The sequence below is a fragment of the Schistosoma haematobium genome, chromosome 1 (genome assembly GCF_000699445.3).
Source record: "Schistosoma haematobium chromosome 1, whole genome shotgun sequence".
Lineage (NCBI taxonomy): Eukaryota > Metazoa > Platyhelminthes > Trematoda > Strigeidida > Schistosomatidae > Schistosoma > Schistosoma haematobium.
In genome coordinates, this window is record NC_067196.1 from 78,690,029 (window position 1) to 78,716,144 (window position 26,116).

General features: G+C 35.8%; 1 protein-coding gene across 1 annotated transcript in view; it reads right to left on the minus strand.

Moving 5' to 3' along the window:
* Positions 1–24,497, minus strand: part of GPD2_1 (glycerol-3-phosphate dehydrogenase) — a 60,659-nt gene extending 36,162 nt beyond the window's left edge. The window contains exons 1-6 of the mRNA XM_051209767.1: positions 24,419–24,497; positions 23,158–23,274; positions 17,747–17,918; positions 14,044–14,266; positions 13,208–13,371; positions 3,443–3,791 (exon numbers count right to left, since the gene is read on the minus strand). Coding sequence (XP_051075226.1) covers positions 3,443–3,791; positions 13,208–13,371; positions 14,044–14,266; positions 17,747–17,918; positions 23,158–23,274 — 1,025 coding nt within the window. The 5' untranslated portion in view covers positions 24,419–24,497. The remainder of the gene's footprint in view (positions 1–3,442; positions 3,792–13,207; positions 13,372–14,043; positions 14,267–17,746; positions 17,919–23,157; positions 23,275–24,418) is intronic.
* Positions 24,498–26,116: the final 1,619 nt, after the last annotated feature.

Here is a 26,116-nt window from a genome sequence, read left to right on the forward strand (position 1 = left end):
GCCGGTAAGAGTAGAGGATATTCGTAGGCTACTAGTATTTGATCATAGGTGTCTTCGAAATATTGCTCGTATATCATGGGACCATCGAGTAAGTAATGCAGTTGTTAGGGAACGGGTACTAGGTAAGGATGGCAAATCAATTGATGAAGTGGTGAAACTTCATCAGTTGAGATGGCTTGGACACGTGTTACGTATGCCCAACGACCGACTGCCTCGAAATGCGATGTTCAGTGGTATAGGAGTAGGTTGGAAGAAAGCTAGGGGCGGCCAAACCAAAACATGGCACAAGTCCATGAAGTCACTGACAAGTGAACTGAGTCATGTTGGTAGGTGTAGACTACCTGGTTGGGGACCGCGAGATGATAGCAACCGATGGTTAGAGACCCTGAATGACATGGCTCAAAATCGTTTGCAATGGCGCAGGTGCATCCACTCTGTGTTCCCACAAATTCTAATCTTCTGAATCCTTCATGTTCCTTTTTTCCTCTTTCCAAATTTATTTCACTGTATTATACTCTTGAAATAACATCTCCAAGCCCTAATCTTCCCGATTACTGCTTATACTCTTACCGCCTCTACCACTACGGGATTTGGATCGACAACTGCATCTCTGTGCTAATGTGGTGTGGCAACTCGAACTGATGTACGTACGTACGAAGTTCTACGTTGTTACTGACTGACTGAAGATGATCACCAAATTCATAGAAATAGTTACTTCAGTAGTGGTTATATATAAAAGAAAGATTGCATATAAGGATATAATGCATATAGAAAGAAGTGGTTCGTAGGAAGAAAGTTATGAAGTAATTTTAATCTTACGGTTTAAGGAAAGACAGAGAGTATATACACCTACGCCATTGTGATCGATTCTGAACCATGTCACCCAGAGTCTCTAATTATTGGTTACAATAGTTGCGCATACCCCAACCAAGTAGTCTACATCTACCAACATGGCTCAAACCAGAAGTTAGTGACTTTATGGAATAATATCAAGTTTATTGGCTGCCCCTACCTTTCTTCCATCTGTCTTCAATACTAGTGAACATGGCGAGCCGTGATAGTCCGTGGTTGAACATGCGTGATACGTGACCCGACGACTAATTACGAGCTGATATCAGCTATAATACCGAAATGCGATTGTAACTGTACGAATGAATGAATTTTGCACAGAAATTAAAGAGTTGGTACCCTTAGTTTCATTAGTTCGTTCATGAATTATAGTCTCATCGATTTTCCTACTCAACTTATTAAAAAGCCTATCCTATCAGTACAGCTGACGATTGCATTTCCCATGTTAGAAGTTGTTGATAATTTGTCGTAAAAAAACATCTTTACTACTTTATACAAAATTTGCTTGACTGTAGAAAAGCAGTATTTTTGCATGAAGAAGCTAGTGACTGAGAAGTTACAAATTCAATGTTCCAGTTCATAAGTCTGTGAATTTAATGATTGAATTAATGAAAGTAATAAAATTGCTTATTAATATTAATAACACCATACTACTAGTAATAAAAGTACGATATTTCAAAAGAGAAAAATAATGCAATTAGCTGATAGGACGAAATTCTGTGTATAAAGGACAATAATTATTTCTACCAATGAACTTCATAGTCATATGATCCAATTTCATCCGAGACACATGATATTAATTCTGGTTTAATAAATGCCAGATATTTATTTTCCCCTCAACATACATCTACCTACTATTCTGAAAGTGTTATTTATCAAAACTAAAGTTATCGACGTTATACACGTGACACATGACAGTGATTGATCATATGACATTCAATGGTAGGAGTGTAATTTTAAAAAAAGTGAATAGCAAAAATGATCATTGAAAATTAGTTGGACGAGAAAATTTTAAGATAATCGTAAGTTGAAATGATAATTCATTTCTCTTTTTAAAAAAATGATTGAAAGTAAAGTGTATCGACGTTCATGAAAACATTATTTGGTTAAGAAATAATTTATGGTTAAAAAAGCAATACGATTATAACCAATATGCAGTTTTCACATGAAAATCGAAAGTTTATAAATGAATTACTAAGGTTTTCATCTCAGTATGTATGTTTTATTCTCCAGGTGCAGTCATTTGTAAATGTGAATATAAAATATATTATTAAAATTTTCACCCTCTTTTTTTCATCTTATTAATTTCTTCTTGCCACACTGATCAGAGATGTGGTAACTTGAGTCAATACACAGTTGTTCCAAGTCCTAAACTGTCAATGTTTGACTAGCCGCAATAATGAGAAAAGTGAACTACACCAAATGGAGAGTAGTAATACTAACTTCTGGTTAAATTAAAAATCTCATTACAAATCCTACTTACACAGAATACATTTCAGTTAATAAATTTTAAAAAAATAGAAAATAAGAATGAACCTATTTAACTTTGCATTCAAGTTTCCTATTAGATTGAAATGACTCAAATAACTCTAATACTTCAATATGTTTCGAACGTCACTTCAAACAAGCCAAGATCAATTTCGGTTTTTATTATTTATGTGTAAAAAGCTACAATAAAGTAATAATAACTAAAAATCTATATGACATTTTTCAACTGTTTGGGAAACTTTAACATCATAAATCAAAAACAGTACTTACAAAATTAACAGATAAATTCAAATAATCTCAAACCTGAAGAAAACTTTCGTATCAATGAAATGAATCGTTGCATAAAGGAATAAAAAGTAGGGATTATATTAAAAATTTCTAACATCAAAAACAAAAGAGAGATCGAATAAATGATTAGAAAGTTATAAATAATAGTGAAAACTATGTGAAACGTTTGTGATTTACTGTTCGTTTCATCAAAGCAAACAATATAGGATGTGTAATTTATTAGAAAGAATATAGGCATTTCTTAATTTGGACATGAACAGGCATGTCACAACACTAGCATAATAATAAATACATACGAAAACACTACCAATCAGTTATTATCAGAGACTGATTTATTATGTAATAGCATGAAGCATCAAAATAAATTATTACGAATATTACTGTTATAAGTATTATTATTAGCAAAGATGGACGATGGCTAGCAGTGGAATCCAGGACGCGCGTCTCATCTTATTCGGGACTCGTCAGCTGAATTTACCTGCATCTCAGAGTTGATGTTCACTCTAGGACTTGAACCTAATATCGTTCGCTTCAAACGCCATCACGTTATTCATTTATCTACTGAGTCCTGATAGCCACTAACTTGTGCAGTGTGGTCCCATATAGGACGAAAATCGTCTCCTGGATTTCACTGCTAGTCACCATCCATCTTTGTTTATAATGCCTTTGACTTAAGTCACTATCGAGGCAATCCGCACAGGATGCAAATATGCCAATAAGAAACTGATAAATTTCAGTCCTAAATATCAATGGGAAGATTCAAACAAACAGTACAAAATGGATTATTATTATTATCCCAAAATAAAATTGTCATTACCTATAATAACCAGGAAGAATAATGTGAACACCTAAACTAGGTTGACAAATAGTAGGTTGTTCTTTATCATCCATTTGTCGTATACTATCTGTAAATGGTCCAGTTGCATTAATCACACAACGAGCATTGATTGTGAATTCTTTACCAGTTAATCTATCTCGAACTCGTGCACCTGATACTGTAGGTACTGGTTCAGATGTTGTTTCCAATGTTGATTTCAATGAAATTGATTTAGTTCGAGATGGTTGTTTAATTATTTCAACAGCTTCAACATAATTAGCAATCGCAGCATTATAACGAGCCGCAGTTAATGCAATACTTAAGCACATACGAGCATCCTCTTGTTGGCCTAGGTTAATGAGAAAAAGAGAAGTTTAAAAGGAAAATAAAATCAGAAGCTGGATCATAAGAGAAAATAAATGTTGTGAATGAGCAAAAAAGAAAATATGCAATTATTTAGATGGGTAGTTGGATGTTGATGTAATAATATGTTGGATCAAATAATTACCTTTCTCGACATAAACATAGATTGTAAAATTGATCTAGGAAATGGATATAAATAAGAAAGTGATAACATTTTGAATCTACGACCCCTAATCCTCGATTCATACTAGCTTCGGAGTCCCCTGATCACCAGGTGAAAAATTTATTATTCACAACAATAAATAAGCAGTTATTCACGGTTTACAATGTGGTCAGAGGTTTGTTTTTCTTCACCTTAAAATGATAATATTTACTAAGTATTTATGCTGAGGGGCATCATTTATTTTAAAAAATATAGAAAACAAAGATAATTTTGCCAATAATCGCCTTCTTTAATATCGGAAAGGTACTGAAGGCTTACTACATGAACTATTTATATATGGATATGTAGAGAAAAGAATAACGAATATATAAGGTTCAGGTTAAATGATTGTAGGCAAGAAATAAAATATGTTCGACAAATAAACAAGAGATATTACCTTCTACGTCATAAACGGGGATTAATAGGTTTCCAAGAAATTAGTACGTCAATAGAAGCACACATGTTGATATGGTAACACTGATTAAAAGTATCGACAAATTTAAAAAGAAACATTATTTCAAGTGAAGCAGATATTTGAAAACCCAGGTAATCTGGTAATCTTTTATTCTACGTAATAAAACAAACATAATTCATGCCTCTTCAAAATAAAGTTAAGGACATTTCAGAAAATTCAAAGTCAATAAAAACAATTAGCTGAAAGAATCAAAAATACAGATAGCTTGCTTTTAAAAAAATCCAATAGAATAAAACATAAGTATGTTGGGTTAGTAACATTTAATGAATGACGATTCCCTAAATGATAGTGTTCGGACAGGAACGAAAGCCAAAGCTATTATTAAGGGCTTTACAGTTAACTCTCATAACTAAACAAGTAAACTCACAATTTACAACAAATTTTCTAACTGGTATTAAATAAATGAAAATTCCCATTTTGCCATTTGGTAAATAAAGAAGGAACGAATTGAGCGAAGAAATTTCTTTTCAATTAGTTAATTTAAATTAACATTATGTAATTATTACGTAACGTATCTACTCGATAAGTATTATATTATTATTGTAAAACGTATATATATTAGTGTAGAGCCATGATGAAAAACTAATTGAAAAGAAATTTCTTCGCTCAATTCGTTCCTTCTTTATTTACCAAATGGCAAAATGGGAATTTCCACTATATTGAAACGTTCTGAGCAAACATTTGCGTTAAAGGTTCTCAATGAGTATCTGAAGTATAGCGCAAGGCTCAGTGAGGCGATGACAAATGTTGATTTTATAAAGGAGTGCATAGAAACCAACTTGTATCCAAAGTTGTATTGGAAATCTTTACGTTGCTCTCGAGTTCGACCAAATGGAAAGACTCTCAAACGCTACGCCCTTAACCAAATCGATTCTCTAAACTCATACATTGCTGAGATGGTAAAAAATATCAACGAGAGAATTTATGCTGTAGATGATCTCCCTGATAAATTAAGAGATCAGTATCTGGACTATGTGGAGATGGTTGTTAACTCAATAAAGGAAAAGAAAAGAATGAAACTTAAGAAAAATCTAGACAAACAGATTCCAGAAATGAAATTTCCATCCAATCCAGGTCAGTACGTACACAATTTCTCTAGTGTTATGCTGGATAAAACTGCGTTAGAAGCGTTATCATTAGGCCCTAAGTTTTGTGACTTCAAGAAAACAGTAAATAAAATGGACGTTGAAATTCAATTCGAAAATCTTTATGCTCAAACGGCAGAACTAGTAACTTCATCAAAAGATAATGTCGAAAGATTTAAATCAACACTAGTCGACTGTTGTTTTAAATATTTAAATCATAGACACAACACGAAAGGGATTTTGACGAAAAAACATACAGAAGCTTTAAGAAAACTTAAAACTAATGACAATTTATTAATCATGAAACAAAGGACATTGGATAGTACTCATGGATAAAAATGACTACATAAACAAAATGAAAGCCCTTTTAAATGATAAAAGCAAATTTCAGAAACTGGCTGTGAAGAACGACATAGCAGATAAGATTGAAAAGCAATTAACAAATTCACTGAAAGAAATTAAACAACAAGGTTTTATTTCAGAAAAGGTGTTCGAAATGTTGAAACCTACAGGAACGATGACACCAAGACTATATGGCCTACCAAAAATACACAAAAGTGGCTTACCCCTTCGACCAGTTTTAGATATGAATAACTCAGCGTATCATACTATAGCAAAATGGTTGGTGCAAATTCTTAAACCATTACACAAAGAAATTGTCAAGCATAGTGTCAAGGATTCCTTTGAATTTGTTGAGAACATAAAAAATCTATCAGTCAAGAATAATTTCATGTTATCACTTGATGTATCATCTTTATTCACTAACATTCCACTACTAGAAACAGTTGATTTTATTTGCAATGAACTAACAGAGAGACGCATAGAAACCCCGATTCCAGCATCCGCGATAAAACAGTTAATTCTTAGATGCACAATGAATGTACAATTCAGATTTGACAACGAATACTATAGACAGCTAGATGGAGTTGCCATGGGATCACCATTGGGCCCTCTACTGGCTGATATTTTCCTTGCAAAACTGGAAAACGGACCACTTAAAAGCATAATTAGCCATTTACCAACTTATTATCGCTATATAGACGACACCTTCATAGTACTAGAAAAAGAAAATGATAAGGACAATTTACTTAATACATTTAATAACGTCCATCCATCAATTAATTTTACATCAGAAGATGAACAGAACGAAAGCATATCATTTCTAGATGTCCAACTAAAAAGAAGAGCAGACGGAACTTTAAAAAGAGGGGTACACAGAAAGTCTGCAGCAGGACAATACACTCATTTCCATAGTGCAGTTCCAGTCAGATACAAAAGGAACTTGATAAAGATCTTGACACATCGGGCTAGAATGATTTGCTCTGAAGACACCATCGAAGAAGAATTGAGTAATATTCGGAACCTACTTAGCATGAATGGGTATCCCATGAAATTCATCGACAAACATATGATGGAGAAGAAAACAAGGACAAAGATACCCACCGTCCATAAGAAGGTACTATTCATAAAACTACAATTCATAAATGACACCATTGAAGAAATCTTGACTCAGAAACTAAGAAGAGCCGTACAAAAAACATTTAATGCTGCCAGATTAAATGCAATCTTCTACAACTATCCCAAGATAAGAACAGCCAACAAAGACAGACTGCCTGAATTCGCCAAATCTATGTGTATCTATCGTTTCAACTGCTCCTGTGGAGCCAGTTATATTGGGCGTACGATTCGGCAAGTCCGTCATCGCATTACTGAACATCATCCGTCGTGGTTAAACAAAGGACAGGTAAAAGTAATTAAAAGTTATATTCTGTCTCACTAGGTTGACACAGGTCATCAAGTCGAACTGAATAAAGGTTTTAAGGTTATCTACAATATCCCATCTAATTTGCCACATGGTTTACGAGTGCGCCTCTTGCACATTGCGGAAGCCATCGCAATCCATGTTCACAAACCTGACCTTTGCATTCAAAAGAGATTCGTACAACCACTTTCCCTGCCCTGGCCATCAGTTTAAGATTTCCTTCAAAAGAACTATTTTTTATAAGTCTTCCATTTGTTTTTTTTTAAACTTTTGTAATTTTGTTTCTGTTGCTTTTGAACTTAATAACTTCTCAACATTCATCTCTTGATTCTTACGTAACTACCATACTATTGACCATCCGTTAAAATTCTGTTCCTTCTTTGTTTCTTACATTACGCAACGTAGCAACTTCTTGATCACTTTGAATATTAATAATCCTCTTTCTTCCAATTAATCAATGTTAATTTAAATGTCATTATGTAATTATTACGTAACGTATCTACTCGATAAGTATTATATTATTATTGTAAAACGTATATATATTAGTGTAGAGCCATGATGAAAAACTAATTGAAAAGAAATTTCTTCGCTCAATTCGTTCCTTCTTTAAATGAAAATAATCATTAAGGAGTCTTAAAACCTTGATTTCGTATTCCTTGACAGGCGTAAGGAAGGACCGTCTGCAGTCTCAAGGTGAACAATTCTCTTTATAAGATTAACACATGTCTTAATAAGTCGCACGGTCAGAGAAGTTATTAGCAAATCGCTCAACCCTTCTACCAACTCTCTTCAACCATCTAAGACCGAATAAAGTGCACTGTGATTTCATATAATTTAGAATAGTGACTATATTTCACCTTTATCAGCAGAATTAAAACATCAGTAGTAACAAGATATATAACATTACTAAGTAATCAAATAATTTGTAGACATTTCAGTCTTGCAGAATGTCGATCACAGTGTAAATAGCTCAGTGGAAATATCTCTGATTATAACATTGGGCGACGTAGGTTAGAATTACATGAAAAGCATTATTTTCCTTATGATTTCGAATAAAAAGGAGTTCTGGTTATTTTCTAAACCCACCCAAGGTCGAACAGAAAGGATATATCAAGTTTTCTGTCTGATGATTAAGACAAAGACTTTCAGTACATAATGATTATGAGAAACTAGGGGAAAGAAAAATAAAATATTTTATTCAGCTAAAATTGCTTTAATTGCGTTATCTAAACTGATTAAGAAAAACTGTTATTATGGAAAATAGAATGTGTTAAATTATTTTATTATCAGTATCAGTGCAATAATTTAGTATTACTTACTAAAAACATAGTAAAAACGAAAATATTGTAAATATATTTGACTAAGTTCTGATTTAAACAAGTACATATAAACTAAATAATAGTAAAAGAAGAAAGAGAGCCTCAACACTGAGATAAGCGTTTATGAAACAAGAATAGAACATTGTGATTTTTAGTAATATTCAAAACAAGTAGTAGATTAATCTAGATTCAAAAATGTCACACACAGAATGAGTTTACTATAGTCAAAAAATATAAGTAATTTGATTAGTAGTACCGATAAACACTGTTATGTAATCGAACACTAAGAAAAATGTATCTGGACTGATTTTTCAATGTTATTGCTCATTTCAACTTGAAATAAATATAGTTTTGTGTTAATTAAAGAATTTATTCTATCGTAAAATTCAAAAACCTAATTAATCTATAAAATATCAAATTGCCAATACAACTATGTTTATAATGGTTCATGACACTATGAAACTCAACCTCATTTCAATAAACTGAGAATTGTATCACTTAAAATATTATCCTCATAAATAGTGTAAATAATGACCCATAATTGTTGAAATCATAAACAATCATGTACTTTTATTTTTTATCAAGATATGTAATATGAAATCATGACTAGTGGTATTCAGACAGATAGGAAGTGAAATAGGTTTTACTAACAACACTGAATGATCGCCGCAGTATATTGCAAATTAATTGAATTCGCCAAGGCGTTCTCCTACACACAGAAGGGTACCGAATTCCCTATCTCGTGTGGTTATAGCTTCACACTGTTGAGAAGTCCCAAATTAGGACGAAACAGCTGTCTATTGCCCCTGGTTTCTAATGGTAAACGAACTAAGATCAATTTGTAATGAATGTAACCTAAATATGTAGTAAATGTTGACTTTAAAATTAATTATCATTAGTATAAGGTTTGACCAAATCTGTTTTGTTTTTCATAGAACAATGCTAAAGATATACCCATTGTGCTCAGCCAATATTTATGTTAAAGTTATTTTGATAATAGCGAGATTCCTTAATTAGTAGTGAAGTATGTAGATGTACAACAACTACTGAGTGGTAAAAACACACTGTTGTTTTCTTACCGTAGAATATATGCAATATATCCACTACTTACAAGTACGATTTGAAGGGCATCTGAATCTAAACCGAATAATGTTAACACTGATCAAATAAATGATAGAATAAGTGGATTAAAAACAATTAGCACTATGATAATAATTAACCAAATCAAGATTTTGCAATTAAAAATGCCACAAAAAGAACAGCTTTTATTTATAATTAATTGGTCATTGAGTAGTGACTAATGTTATGTTTGTTAAGCACTTCTTAGTGCTGACTGAATTCCATCGGTCAAGTTCAAATGTGATCACTATTCAAACTGACTCAATATTGCGTGCAATACATCACAGTTGAGGCCTGAGTAGCTTAGTTCTAACCTCTCTGACTATGAAGTCGGATGACAGGGGATTGAATCCGTTAGACGTTAGTTCCTTTAGGGTTACAGGTGCATCTTACGGGTGCCAAACAGCAAGAAACCTAGGTCAAGGGTTTTTTGTGAATTACTTTCAACCACGTAGCACAAAAATGTTTCTCGGATCATGAACAGAAATAGTTAAGATGATTTTGCAGAATGTAAAGGTGATAAAAATTCATCACGAACTGATGTCTGCTAAAGGATTGTTTACAATCAAAGAGTACTAGAAAAACTATGTTCGTCCTAGACTGGCATTATTATTATTACTAGCTATTTGAACACATAAACATTGGTACAAGGGGGTGCCAAATACATATGAGCCGCACAATATCAATGAGTCAGTCAGTCAGCTACAACGTAGGACCAGGCACATATGTGCATCGGTCCAAGTTGCCATACCTCATTAACACAACAAGATGAACACCGGACTCATAAAAGTAGTTAATTCAATGGTGGTAATATATGAAAAAAAGATTGCATATAAGGATATAGTACAGGAACAAAGAATTAGTTCGTAGAAAGAAAGATATGAAGTGATTTTAATTTCTTAGTTTAAGGGAAGACAGAGAGTGAATACACCGACGCCATTGTGATCGATTCTGAGCCATGTCACCACAGTCTCCAACCATTGGTTACGATAGTCACGCGGACCCCAACCAAGTAGTCTGCATCTACCAACATGGCTCAGACTACAAGTTAGTGACTTCAAGCACTGATGCCACGTTTTGGTTTGGCCGCCCCTAACTTTCTTCTAACCATCCCCTACACCGGTTAGCATTGTACGTCGCGGTAATCGGTGTTCAGGCATACGTAACACGTGGCCCAACCATCTCAGTCGATGAAGATTCATAATCTCATCAACTGATTTACCATCCTTCCCTAATACCCTGCGTCGGACCTCACCATTACTTACCCGGTGATCCCAGCAGATGCCGGCAATATTTCTAAGGCATCTGTGGTCAAATACTAGTAGATTACGAGTGTCTTCTACTCTTAATGGCCATGTTTCGCTGCCGTAAATTAAAACAGAACGGACTGCCGCGCAGTATATTCGTCCTTTTATTGATAGACGGATATCTCGCCTTCGCCACAGATGACGTAAGTTGGCAAAAGCCAAACGAGCTTTTCGAATCCGTGCTGAGATTTCGTCAGACACCAACCCATTAGGGCTGATCAGACTTCCAAGATAAGTGAAGTTGTCAACGCGTTCCACTACTTCATTCCCTATCCTTAGTTCAGGTGTTGACGCAGACCAGTCGTGAAGCAACAACTTGCATTTAGAGGGAGAGAAGCGCATTCCAAACATTCTGGCATTGTTGCTTAGTGCTACCAGAAGACTCTGCATTTTATTAGTGTCTTCACCAAACAGTACTATGTCATCAGCGTATTATAAGTCGACCTCCTAAAAGGAGATCAATGCCCGAAAATTCAGTCGACGAGAATGTTGTTTCCATAAGTATGTCTATGATGAAGTTGGACAAAATTGGAGAGAGTGGACAACCTTGAAGGACACCACTTGAGGTTGCAAAATCAGATGACAGTTCGCCATAAGCTCTGACTCGACTAGTAGTGTTCAAGTAAAGAGCCTTTACAAGGTTTATGTACTTCTGAGGTATGCCTTTCAATGACAGACACTGACACAGAATCTCGCGGTCTACAGAGTCAAATGCCGCTTTTAAGTCAAGAGAGACCACCATTGTCGGACGCCGATAAGTGTGCCTATGTTCTAGAATCTGACGGATGGTGAATATGTGGTCGATGCAGCCACGACCAGGTCTGAAGCCAGCTTGGTTCTCTCGTGTTCGCAGTTCACGAGTCTTAGTTAGGCGTCTGATAATTATCGAAGCTAGTATTTTAGATATTATATTAGTTAAACTAATCCCTCTATGGTTGTCACAGGATGATTTTGACCCTTTCTTATATATTGGGACGATAAGTGATGGTGACCACTCAGATGGAATAACGTCTAATTCCCAGATCTTAGCTAAAATATTAGTCAACCTAATCGCAATCAGGGAGTCATGAAGGACCAACAGAAGTCAGCCCTGTACAGCTTTCTTTCATGCCACATATCGTGCACTGACCGACCTGTCCGCTTTTCCCAACCGGTCCCAGCGTCGGCGTATAATGCACGACCAATACTTATAATTACTTTTCAGGGTAATCAATCATTTATATGTGTAAAATCTAAAACAAACTCTTAGCAAAGATTAGTTAAACTTAAACAGTTTCCGCTAAAAACTTATTTAAGTTAACCATATCCATACTATAAAAAATTGTCGAGATAGACTTTTCGAAATTCTACAATAGGAAACCGCGACTTTTTTAATCAACCGAATCAGGATTAAGAGAGTAAACTATTTTTATTTGAAGGAGATTGTGGAGATTGACTTAACTTGCAAGCAGCAGTCATCACAGATTGATATGAGATTGGGTACCACCAGAAACCAAAAATAATAGACAGCTGTTTCGTCCTAGTATATGTCTTTATGTCGATGGGCACTCACAACTCCACCAGTGATCTACTCTAAGAACCTCAAATCTAACGGCAAATGCATAACCACGAGAATCACTTGGTTTGCATCAAGTGGTGCAATTTCAAATCCAGTCAGTTTATGGTACAGACTGACGATCAACTAATGCTAACAGCATTTCACTTAGCGCGATACCCGTTAGATCCGGATCTAAATTTTTTGCGTAATCATGGGAGCTTATTGGCAAAAAGTAACAAACTAGGACGAAATTGTAGTAAAGTCCTCCCTCATTTTATTAGATCTATGGGTGAAGTTAATTCGTGATGAAAAATAACCTTTAAAAAAACCAATCGTTGTAAAACAAACCATAGATAAAATTTACCCAGGAGCATAATGGTATATAACAATAAAAAGAATGAATGGATGATTTACATTTCTTTTAAAGAGCATATATCTGACAAATCCAAACCTGATAGATCTCAATGATGAACATTGTTTATGATTTTAAGAGGCAAAATCCAACAAATACAATAAAACTATAAAACAACCTGAAAGATGTATATCTGTGGAAGGATAACGCAGCATTAAATAAGGCATTCTAGAAACTAACTTACCATCATAATATACTAACCCACCGACTAGTTTATCACGTTTCAATAAAGGAAATCGTTCTAATGCCTGTGATTTATTAAGATAATAACTGGCTTTTAGTATTTGAGCACCAGATATTAAGTCGTACATTTTAATACCAGCCCAATAATACGGAACCTGCCACCATCTACAGAATTGACAATAAAAACAATGACAACATTAAAAGTGAATTTTTTTAATAAGTAAACTGCATGGTTAGTATTGAATTCCAGGATCACTATGAATACCAACAGCTGTGTTGAGCGAGAATGAGAAGAAACGAGTAGTTCAAATTACAATGTCTGTGATGGCATTTTTTGTTAGATCTATCACTTATATTTATAATAATTGTGAAAATTAAGTTGAATACAGACTTCTAAATGATCTATCTAGTTTGCTCTATGCTCAACCAATACGCTCATTGCATACGGCTGAAAGCATTGACAACCATCTCAGCGAACTGAACCCATGTGTACAAAAGAAGTTTGTGCAAAGGTGTTCGTTTAGTTGGAACTCTTGGTTGTGGGTTTGCATTACCGAGGAGTCCAATGGTGGAATAAAATAGCTGTCCAATACCCTTCGTTTTTTAATGTACCCCAACTGTGATCAATCCGTGATGAATATTACCTACAATGAATAGCCATTTCATCCTAAAACGAGACTTCTCAACAGTGCGTACCCACGACCTTGTCATGTCTCAAACTCAATATATTCGAATTTGGAAACGAGCATGTTACATCTGAAACCCTGTGTTGGTAATCAATGGTTTAAATCTCCAATTTTAGTTAGTCTTAAATGACAAAAATCTATATAAACCTACTTATATATGGGCAACATGATTGGCAATGGATAGGCTAGATGTGGAGCAATATCGATTAGATTAGACCGTTCACTAAGTGCCTCATTAACCATACGAAACTGTTCAATGTCCAAATTAAATATAGCCTTTTGTAGGTATCGAACACCACCATGAATAAGTTTGGTTGAACGAGAGGAGGTACCCGAAGCAAAATCCAATCTTTCAATAAGGCATGTTGATAAACCTTTAGGCAAAAAAAGAACGAAGAGAAAATTAGTATTTACAAAACAATAATTGATTGAAGGTGTTTATATGAGGGAAGCATAAACATTTATTTATTCATCTAACCATAAATGAATTGAAAGAATAGTGATCTTTTTTATTTCCCACTTACCTATGCAGAAAATTTAAATATATGTGTAAAAAAAAGAATTAAGCAGTTTTTACGATCGATTCAAACAAAAATGTAGACGAATTTGTGCCAAAGGGGTAGCAAGAGTAGTCATGTTTTATTAGAAGGGCTAGGATCTCTTCTGGGACGATAACCGCTCGCACACTTTCTACCAATTCGATTTTCCGCATAACCTTTGCTCTCTGATTGGTCATCTTGTTTTTTTAGTTCGCTAAATTACTACATGCTCGAAGATCATATTCTGCTATTATAGTAACAATTCCGTACCGATTTCGTTTGAGTTCTACCACATATATCAAGTTACCTGTAATTCTGTCCTCTTTCTGTCTTAGCCGTCGAGGTTTCATATGTTGAGTATAATTGACTGTTGTCAGTTCCGAAAAGAACCGATAGTATTAGAGAAGCTCAATCGTTTTCGTTCCTAAATCCACAACACCATAGGCCGTACTGAACTCTAACAGCAGGACACAACAATTGGCGATGGGGAAACCCCAATGGATTAGCGTTTTATTTTCAGGTGAAGATTTACTTTCATTGTAGTATAATGCCCCAAACCTTTTGCGAAAACTTTACTTTGAACTGCTTGACCGTCAAACCTATTTTGACCAGCGCAATGAACTAGATTGGTGTCGTGTTTGAGGTTTGTTAATCGTTGATATTCTTCAGAAACTTCCTTCAGTGTTGACATCGGGTCCCGATCAAGACGACGTATCAGTCGTGTAGGAATATCAGCAATTTTTTAGACTGTAAACTACAGGTACGTAATGATGATTTGAACTGGTCCTCATAAAGTCTTTAATTTGAACCGCTGACATTCGATTTACTATTCCAACATGTGTGAAAAAATCGTCCTCTTTGTGAAATGGATGAAGCGGAGTTCGGGACTTAAAAGCTAAAATTTAAACACAAACACTAAGCCACTACTTGAGACAATTAGATAATCTATATCTTTAAGATTTAAAAATAGGGTAAACATTTACTGCACGGCCATTTTTGTATATTTTTTTCGAGTGAAATTTTTTTTCATCCCTTTTGAAAAAATTTTTCAGTTGACCTTTCCTATAGAAATGATGTCGTTGTACTAGTGAACTGGTAGTACTACGTCCGCCTAACGTAACTATATGACAAAACACTGAAACATTCTGAATAAATTTTGCATGTACTATTGTTAGACAGTTTAGTGTTCGTTAGATGACATTTCCTATACGAAATCGTTTACTTAAACCGTATATCTGATAAAGCTCAAAAAGTGTTTACGAATACATGGACGATAATCACATAATGATTACCAATCTTAAATGAATTTTGATAGCTTCATCAATTGACCTTTGCCATGGAAATAAGAAATTGAAACAAAAGAATTTAAATCAAATTGTGGGTGGCCCTGAAAAGGGCCTTTACTCGTTCTCTTAACAGTTCCGAATTTCATGGACAAAAAAGTTGCCATGATCCCGTTATAGCGTCGCACATGGGACAGTGGATTCCGTGGACGTGTGGTGATGGGTCGTAGGCACAAAATAAATGAAACATTGCTTCGCATGGACAGAAAATCCAGGCACTTCCATCAGCAGTTTCATTTTCATGTGGCGGTTGCGCAAGATTGCAAATATCACAAAGTCTGTTGACATACGCGTTTTCGTCATTGTCGTCGTCTCGTTCTGTGAACTCCTCTGAGTTAATTAAAACAATTTCTTCCTCGGCATTGCTCAACGTTGCATCCATATCGACATTATTTTGACAGTTGGTAACTTACAAAATATGAAGGAAGGACATGGAGTGTTCACGGTAGTCCTTAATGAAAAATTATAATAACACTAATCAAATTACCTCGTTCGTCTACTCGGCTGTGAAGAACCGCTAGATGTTCTACGACCATTTCTCCAACATACGAATCTAATATACGGCTTTCGATCTCTATGTAAATGAGAATCCCTCACCACATAATGGCAGTACGCAGCTGTTTCATAAGTTCTTATGGCGCTCGTCAAGTGATTAAGACGCTACGAGATACAATGTGCTCAAGAACGAACAGGTTATCGGTTTCTGTGACAACGTGAGGAACGACAGAGCTCGTGTTTTGCATGTCACCACCGTCCATAATTGTAAGAAAATGTGCTCTGTCGTCATGTCCTGATATTTTATATCGATTTCAAGAAATAAACGACCAATTATAACGAACTCAAAACTAGTTATTTGATTGGACGAAACAGAATGAAAATTATTGGAAGATGGGGATGAAAATTTTTTCCAAAGGGACGAAAAAAAATTTCACTCGAAAAAAAAAATACAAAAATGGCCGTGCAATAAATGTTTACCACAGTTTTATATAACTGAAGAATAAGCATTATTCTTGAGATGAATAGGTATCACCCATTATAAGGCAAAAAACTAACTGAATACCATTCAAACGATAGATCTTAAGCATAACTTACTGGAAGAAACCGAAAGTAATTAATTATTCTCACTAATTCTCTTCCATTATTAGTAGATATGCTTTTCTCTCAATTTGCTAATTACATAAGTACTCAAGTATAAGGTTATAACATTGTTAGTATTTTGTCTGTTCGATATTTCAGCTTCTGTACGCAATCATCTCCAAACATCATTATTTGATATTTCACAAGGAATCCACTGGATTAATCAAATACCATTGTATTAAAAATACAAATAACTAATACTACATCATGAAACTAAACATTTAATGTTAGAGATACACAGGGTTTAACCAAAGTATTTAATTAAAACTCATCATTAAACGGTGATATTGAAACCGGTTTAACGACAAAAACAGGGTCAAATAAACAGCTATTATTGACTGACGACAAAGACCTACAACGAAATGAAAATGGTGTACTGATTCAATTAGTCATATCTAAAAATCATAAGGCTGAGTCGAAAATACTAACAATAATAATGGGAAACATGTCACTACAAAAAAGGGAATAACGAAGTAATATGAAGCCATATAAGAACACAGTAGCATATTTGAAACTTGCAGTATGATAAAACACATTGCATAAATGCTTCTGCTACCAGCCTTCAGCCACTTTACTTAAATTCTTAAATTACTGGTTTCTATTAATTAGAAGACCCTACCCAAATTTTTGAAGATTTAGATAGCTAAATTTGAAAGTATTTATTGATGCAACAAATTTAACCGGTCATCTAAACAGTGTAGGATTTAGGAATTCTCTTAGTACCTCGAATAAGTAAAGGTAAACCTCAGGAGAAAGAATTATGTTTGTTTATGTCAATAAATGTGATGACAAGGATTTGGGCGCATAGTTGAAATTATTCACTTTTTCAACCTACCTCTAGATGCAGCATCTAACGCAACACCAGCACCACTTGCCCCACCACCAATTACTAAGACATCGAAAAGTTCACCTGATGCCATTCTTTTGAGATGTTCATCTCTAGTCGGCAAGGGTCGCTCAAAACGTTTGAACTCCTGTTCTGAAGGTTTAGGTCTCGACAGTAAAGCCTGTAAGTATTAGATGTAGTGATGAGAATATAAGCTTATTGAACAATGTGACTAGTGATTGCTTGATTACATAAAAAGGCGAAACCAATAGTGAAATAGCAGATAAGAAGCTATGATGAAGCATGATCAGTCGCTGAATTGGTTCGTTTATTTTTTAAAACTGTTTTAAGGAAATAAACAGACTATCAAAAACAAAAAGCATTAAATATTTCTGGTTACCCACGAGAACGGCCAAAAGTTCAGAATGAAAAAGATGTAATACTTATTCTCTTGAAAAGCGTCTGTAAAGAAGTGTGATTTAACTAATACCATCATCGACGATCACTGAGAACTGGAGTCTGATTGTTTCCAGAGTCGCAAACATTTTTAGCGCCTCCGAATATATATCTGAACTATAGGTTAGATAGACAGTAATGGCGTAGAATATCAGTATAATAAACGACTGGTGAGTAAAAGTATGATAGAATCAACAGCTAAATTATTATGACAAGCTCCGGCTTGTTTCTATTCACGTGTTTGATTTTTCCAGAATAGTGAATTACAAATTGTTAATTGCGTTAAATTTTTTTCAAATGAGTGATCTACTTATTTGCTAGTTTTGATTACAAACTTGGCAAGTATATAATATCAGGAACACTAAGCTATACAGTTTAACATGATGTTATGAACACTTAAAATGAAGATGCAATGATAATAAACAAAAAGTGAGGCATAATTGCCTAAAATCACATTAACAGATTTCATACATTTCTGCTTTATTTGAAAGTCAAAATACACAGTTACCAAAAAACTTATAACAAGCTTTGACCAAAACTAAAATCCTATACTGATCAGGCTTGAAGAATAGAACATTTAGAAGTGAATTGAGGAGTTAGAAGACATAACCAGGAATAAACCTATCACATCCATCGTCCTTTTGTAGTCATTTTTCCACACGTTCCCTAAATAGTTTACAGTATTTAGATTTCAGGTGAGTAACTAATTGAACCAAAAATAAAATGTTGCGTTTCTAAACTCGTGGTAACATATCAGAAGTTTAAAAAATAAGTCTCAATAAAGTGTTGCGATATGACTTTGCAGACACATCAAAAACACGAGTTTACGTTTGATGATGTAGAGAATAAAATTGTCTACACGATCTTAGGTTTTCAGAAAGCTCAAATTGTGATGATAACAGAGGAAACAATACGTGTCAAGATAAAACATTTATCAATGAATTAAACATTTCGAAATAAGTTCAAATAAAATTGTTTCAACGGAATGTATGACAGATTATAATGTAAGCCCAAATTCACGTTGAATTAGATATTAAGAGAAAATCACATCAATTATTCTTGACAGTGTTAACTATTAATGAATAATGGCAACAAGCGACTAAATTAAAACAGTGAATGGTAATTAGTAGCATGTTCTTAGTGTTGATCAAATTATACACAAAATTACGTACAATATGGTCATTGGTATAACTGACTCAGCATTACAGCCACTATATTTTGGTGTAAGATGATGAGGTCAGGTGTAGCCTAATAATATTAGTGATAATATGGAATATATGCCCCCCAAATACCATGATACGGTCGAAGGTGGAGAGAGTCCGCTCTCCCTCTCGAAATCCTCTCACATAGCCACGCAAGTATAGCCCCCAACAGTGAAGTCCTATTCACCGCCTTCTCGCGGCGGAGTTGTTATTTACGAAATTAAGAGGACGAAAAGCGAATGTCCGGTGCTTTAACCGGGTCAATGGGTTCCGGAGGACCCATCTAGGAGGGTTGGAAAACCCTGATTCCAAACGAATGGTCACATGGGCTCCAGGATTCTGAGCAAACAAATAGCGTATGAACTTATTGTTGGTCACCGGCTACTATGAGACTGCATCTCCTTACAGTCAGTCAGTCAGTAACAACGTAGAACTTCGTACGTACGTACATCAGTTCGAGTTGCCACACCACATTAGCATAGAGATGCAGTGGTCGATTCAAATCCCGTAGTGGTAGAGGTAATAAGAGTATAAGCAGTAATCGGGAAGATTAGTGTTTGGAGATGTTACTTAAAGAGTATAATACAGTGAAATAAATTTGAAAGGAGAAAAAAAGGAGACAAGGAGATCAAAATTTGGGAGAACACAAAGAGTGTATGCACCTGCGCCATTGCAAACGATTTTGAGCCATGTCATTCAGGGTCTCTAACCATCGGTTGCTATCATCTCGCGGTCCCCAACCAGGTAGTCCACACCTACCAACATGACTCAGTTCACTTGTCAGTGACTTCATGGACTTGTGCCATGTTTTGGTTTGGCCGCCCCTAGCTTTCTTCCAACCTACTCCTATACCACTGAACATCGCATTTCGAGGCAGTCGGTCGTTGGGCATACGTAACACGTGTCCAAGCCATCTCAACTGATGAAGTTTCACCACTTCATCAATTGATTTGCCATCCTTACCTAGTACCCGTTCCCTAACAACTGCATTACTTACTCGATGGTCCCATGATATACGAGCAATATTTCGAAGACACCTATGATCAAATACTAGTAGCCTACGAATATCCTCTACTCTTACCGGCCATGTTTCACTGCCATAAAGTAGGACGGAACGAACTGCTGCGCAGTAAACACGTTCTTTGGTTGATAGACGGATATCTCGCCTGCGCCTTAAATGACGCAAGTTGGCAAAAGCTAGTCGAGCCTTCTGTATCCGTGCTGAGATTTCGTCACACACCAGACCACAAGGGCTGATGAGACTTCCAAGATAAGTGAAGCGATCGACACACTCAATTACTTCACTCCCTATCACTAGTTCGGGTGTCAATGCAACCCAATCCTGAAGCAACATTTTGCATTTCGAGGGAGAGAATCGCATCCCGAACATGCTTGCATTGTTGCTTAGAGTGGTCAGAAGACTCTGCATTTTGTCAGCGTCTTCACCAAATAAAACTATGTCATCAGCATATTCTAAGTCAACAAGTGAACCTCCCGGTAGAAGTTCAACCCCTGGAAATTTAGATGAGGAGAGTGTTATCTCTAAAAGTACGTCAATGACAAAGTTGAACAAGAATGGGGAGAGTGGACAGCCCTGACGAACACCACTTGAGGTAATCAATTCTGATGACAGTTCGCCATAAGCTCTCACTCTACCAGTTGTGTTCGAGTAGAGAGCCTTTATAAGGTTAATGTACTTCTTTGGTACTCCTTTCAGTGACAAACACTGCCATAGAACCTCACGATCAACAGAGTCAAATGCCGCCTTAAGGTCGAGAAATACTACCATTGTGGGGCGTCTGAATGTGTGTCTGTATTCTAGAACCTGACGTAGTGTGAATATCTGATCTATACAACCACGTCCAGGTCGAAAACCAGCCTGGTTTTCTCTAATCTGTTCTTCACGAGCTTTAGTTAGGCGTCGAAGTATTATTGAAGCTAATATTTTAGACACTATATTAGTCAAACTGATTCCTCTGTGATTGTCACAAGAGGACTTTTGTCCTTTCTTATAGACTGGCACAATCAGTGATTGAGACCAGTCAGATGGGATTACGTCCAGTTCCCAAATTCTACCTAAGACCTCAGTTAATCTCACTGCTAATACTGGACCACCATCCTTAAAAATCTCAGGAGTAAACCTGTCAGGGCCTGCTGCTCCCCCTCGCTTCAGATTTCCTATGGCTTTTTCAACTTCGTAAAGGGACGGAGGATCTACATTAACTTGCCATTTAGGTTGACTGGAGATCGTGGGAAACCGAAGTGTGGCTGAAGGCCAGTTGAACTGATCCCTGAAGTGTTCTTCCCATCGATCCAATCTCCTGCATTGAGAATGAATAATATATCCATCTTTCTCTGAGATAGTTTCGCTAACAGTCGGTTTCCTAATACCGGTTTCCTTAACAAGTCTGAACAATTGTCTGCTATTACTTATTGCCGCTGCCTTTTCCATCTCTCTTGCTTTCGCTACCCACCACTGTTCACGATCATTGCGTAGACTTCTTGTCAGCTTGCGCTTAAGCTGACTCCGCTCTTCCATATGTTCAGAGCCAGGTGGAATGAGTTTCCGAGCATCTATCAGTGCGATAGATGCTGCTGAGATCCAGTGTCGCTCCCTAACCTTACGGTTTACCGTACTAGCAGATATCACTGCTGTTTCCACAGCTTTTCGGATATCATTCCATGCTGCCTCGGGGTGGGCATCACATACATGGCTGCCTAACTGTTTTCCTAGTTGTTCCTGAAATATACTCTTAGCTTGACTATCATTAAGTAGGGCCCTAAGAGGTTTACTTGCAGCGTCTTTCCTACGTCCAGTAAGACGCATCTCCTTACGTTGCTCCACTGCCCTATAGATTAGACCTCCAAGTCAAAGGTTTGGAGAGTGGCCTCCTAAGAGGACCACCCACCTTGGTTTGCGCGCCCGGGCAGTATCCCAGCCCTTACACAAATCGAATGACGAAGTGTGGCGCATATACATTTGGTGCCTCCTCATACCAGTGTTTGCGTTTAAATAAACAAAAATAAATACAGTGATGCGGGTTCCCATTGCACAAGGAGTGTCAGTTACTGAGAACTGCAGGTAAATCTTTCTGATGGGTCATTGATACGAAGTAATTTTCATTCAATTGGCTTTCAAAGCACTTTTTGCATCAATTAACCCAGTGCTATTTTTGTCAAGTTGATATTGACTCGATTTAATGACCGACTGCATTATTTCTGTGATATCTGTTTAGTTTGACAAATTCTTCAACTAGTAATCAACTGAAATTAAACTTGTACATAAATGAACGTATTTGAATAATTTTAATGTTCTTAGTTTCTTTCCACAAATCATTTGGGAAGGCTTGTACTCCAATCTATAGTTAGCGGACAGAGAAGAGAATAAGAAGCACTCTCGCCCACTGCTATCGAGCTCGGAGTTAGGAATTATTGCCTTGAAGCACAAACGAACCATGAACACCAACTAGTAAGAAAATTATACTAATATCTTACAGTCACTTGCCTCCAGTCATTTCACTTCGAAACAGTCAGTGTGATGAGTTATCTAAAGTTGATCAAAAGGATTATATTGATACTTAAGAAAAACAAAACATGATATCGGCTACTACACGGTGATCTATACATAAACACATTGAATTTTCATACTAATGAACACCCAAGTTCGTTTCTAAACAAACACTAACATGTCAGTACAAGCAATGATTTGTTTAGTAATTAATTAATGGTAAATATTAATCATTACTGTTATAAGTACTTCACCTTCGTCCTTCTTGCTTCATTAACTCTGGGGACAAATTCCAATAAAAATGCAGCACCGACGCCAGATATTGCTCCAACCAAAACAAGCCTTTTACCTATTCTTCGAAAGGCGGACATCTATGTAAAAAGATTTTTTTAAACATTTAATACAATAGTGGTAAGAAAAGACTTATGGGATCGGGTAATTACTGGTGGGTTCAACAATTAATACTGCCAATAATTAGTCACTAACCAAAATCAAAGACAGCACTCCTCTACCTAACTATGCCACAAATCTCCTAAATGAAGACAAACTATCACTGTTTAGCAACGAAGAACAGAGACTAAAAATACTGGTCGGAAATACAGAAGTAGTTATTGAATCATAACGCGTTGCTGAATCCTTTCGGGTTGAAAATTCTCTAGTCTTAATCACTCTATTAGTTCACCATATAAAATTTCACGTCTCCCACATAGTCCAATCTACCAGTCAAAATTCTTCCTATATCTATATTTAAGTTATTCTTCGTTATGCTGACAAAACCCCTTTTATTAAAGCATTTAGTCGATCAACTTTATGACAAGATCAAAAAATTTGAAATGTATCCATGGATTTGAGTTATCTTTAGTAATCGTGACCTGCAGTCCCTTTTGATTGCTAGTAAATCATTTCACCACATCCAAGACATACAGCCCTACTCATAGACGCTACATTTCACTAAACATACCCTGATTATTACGTAACACAAATTCATCTACCGCTCATCTTCTCCGCTGTTTTGTTTGAGGAATCTTGAAAATGTTTTAGCAAAAACAGACACAAAAATAGACTCTTAACGTCAGTTTACGCAAAAATATATCTACTGATTACAAATTCCAAATATTTCAGCAAAGGACTACAAAGTACTTGCATGAGGCTCCCAAGTGACCGTTTGTTCAAGACGTAATAACTATTTCCCAGCAAATGAAAATCTTAAAATAAAACTATGACACGAAAACGTGAACCATATAATTAACAAGTACGATAACAATGCATGCCTGCACTTTACTTGTTGTGGAACATCTCAATACTTTGGTAGGGATATCACTGTAAGTGAGATTGATGGTGCGATTACCCAGTTTTCTAATAACAATACTCAAGAAAATGTCACTTAGGAGGGAATTCCCTCGAAATAAGCGTCCAACACGGATTAAAGGGGTTCTCGAGAACCCATACGGATGAAAAACTCCGTAGATTCACAAAAATATAGAATGGAACAAAATGAAATCAGAATTCCCATACATGTTAAAGATAAGCAAAGGCCACTAATCCAACCTGCCGCTAAAATGGATTCTGATTCTACCGCCCTAAAGAGTTCAATTAACCAGACTGGGAAAAAAAAACTATTTTTCCAAAAAAAACTGAGGATACATTTGAGTGTTGTTCAAGGCATATCTTTGAAAAAGAAGATACCAGACTTTAGGGGCGATCTGAAATTGTTTCCTCATAACAATCAAGTACCCATAAGCTGTTTGTGAATGATAATAATATCCTAAATAAGTCAGATTATTACTGTAGATACACAGGTGACACACTAATCGTGTGTGAAAAAAGTATCAACAGACGAAAGCTTTTGAACTTTTGCGATAACGTTCATCCAGTTATTAAATTTACCAACTAACTGGTGAATGATAATAAAATAGCTTTTCTTGGTGTCGCATTTTCTAGAACGATAGACAGTTCGGTACGGCTAGTGAATAAAAGGTCTGGTGGCTAACACAAATACCTAAGAGTATTCGGAGTGAAACAAATTTTCGAGTGTGAATCATAATTAAACATATCAGAAGTGTTCACTTCAGTTGATTAATGGTCAAATATCGACAGAAGTATAGAAGTTAGATAGTTTGTGAATGGCCGGTGTTAAGTTCGGTGTTGCCAGTCACTGTGTTTGTGTACAAAACGAATAGCCAGCAGTTGAGAAAATTTATTGTTTCCTTTTCTGCTGCTTTCAGTTAGTTAAGAAAAAGAAACCGGTAGATACACCTTGTATGCAACATTATAACGGATACTGTGAGAGGCTTCAGTATATGTCTGTGTATAGTCAGATTTGGGTTAGAGATGCGGCCATTGTATATAAATCCACTTTTATCAACATTCAGTGATGAATCAGATGACACAGCCCATTCGTAAAACTTGTTTGTCTTTTTTAGATTACCGCTAGTGGAAGTAGGGAATGCATAAACCATTTTTAGGTCACCGGCAAAAAGGAGTGATTCACTGTATTGAAAGAGTGAACACACGTCATTGGTAAAAAAAAGTGAGCAATGGACTAATCACACTTCCTTGTATAACCCCAATGGTTATATTCACAGGCTTAGAGTAGCAAGATTCAAAGCGGACGATTCGGCTACGTTCTTCCAGAAATGATTTAAACCAGGACTAAAGGGGATCCCGTTGAACAAATAAAGAACGATTTAGAAGAAGTTTGTGTGAAACACTGTCGAAAGTTTTACTGAAGTTGCAGTACAGAATTATCACTGATGGACCAACATCTGTCCTCTGGTAATTTGATAGAAAAATTCCAGGTACGATGTGAAGCATGAACGTTTAGTCATAAATCCATGTTGGAAAGGGCCAATCAGGCTAGCTTGAAGTAGAAATGACAATAGCCATTTGTGGATGATTTTTACCATGGTTCTTGATTGCGTGGATGTCAAGTTAATGAACATACAGTTAAAAATATCAGTACGTAATCCTGTTTTGAATCTAAAGGTGATAAGCGATGTTTTCCAAACATATGGATAGTGTCCGCAATCCAAAGACAAGTTGAACAGTTTTAAATAGAATGTCGGAAATCTTTTACTACCATATTTTACGAATGACACAGGAATCCCATCACATTCATCGTCATAGGGCTTTTTCGGAGAAGTCATAGTCTGGTTGATGTTGATGGATTTATATTCAACTTCGAATTTATGTCTAGACGTTGTGGAATTATGA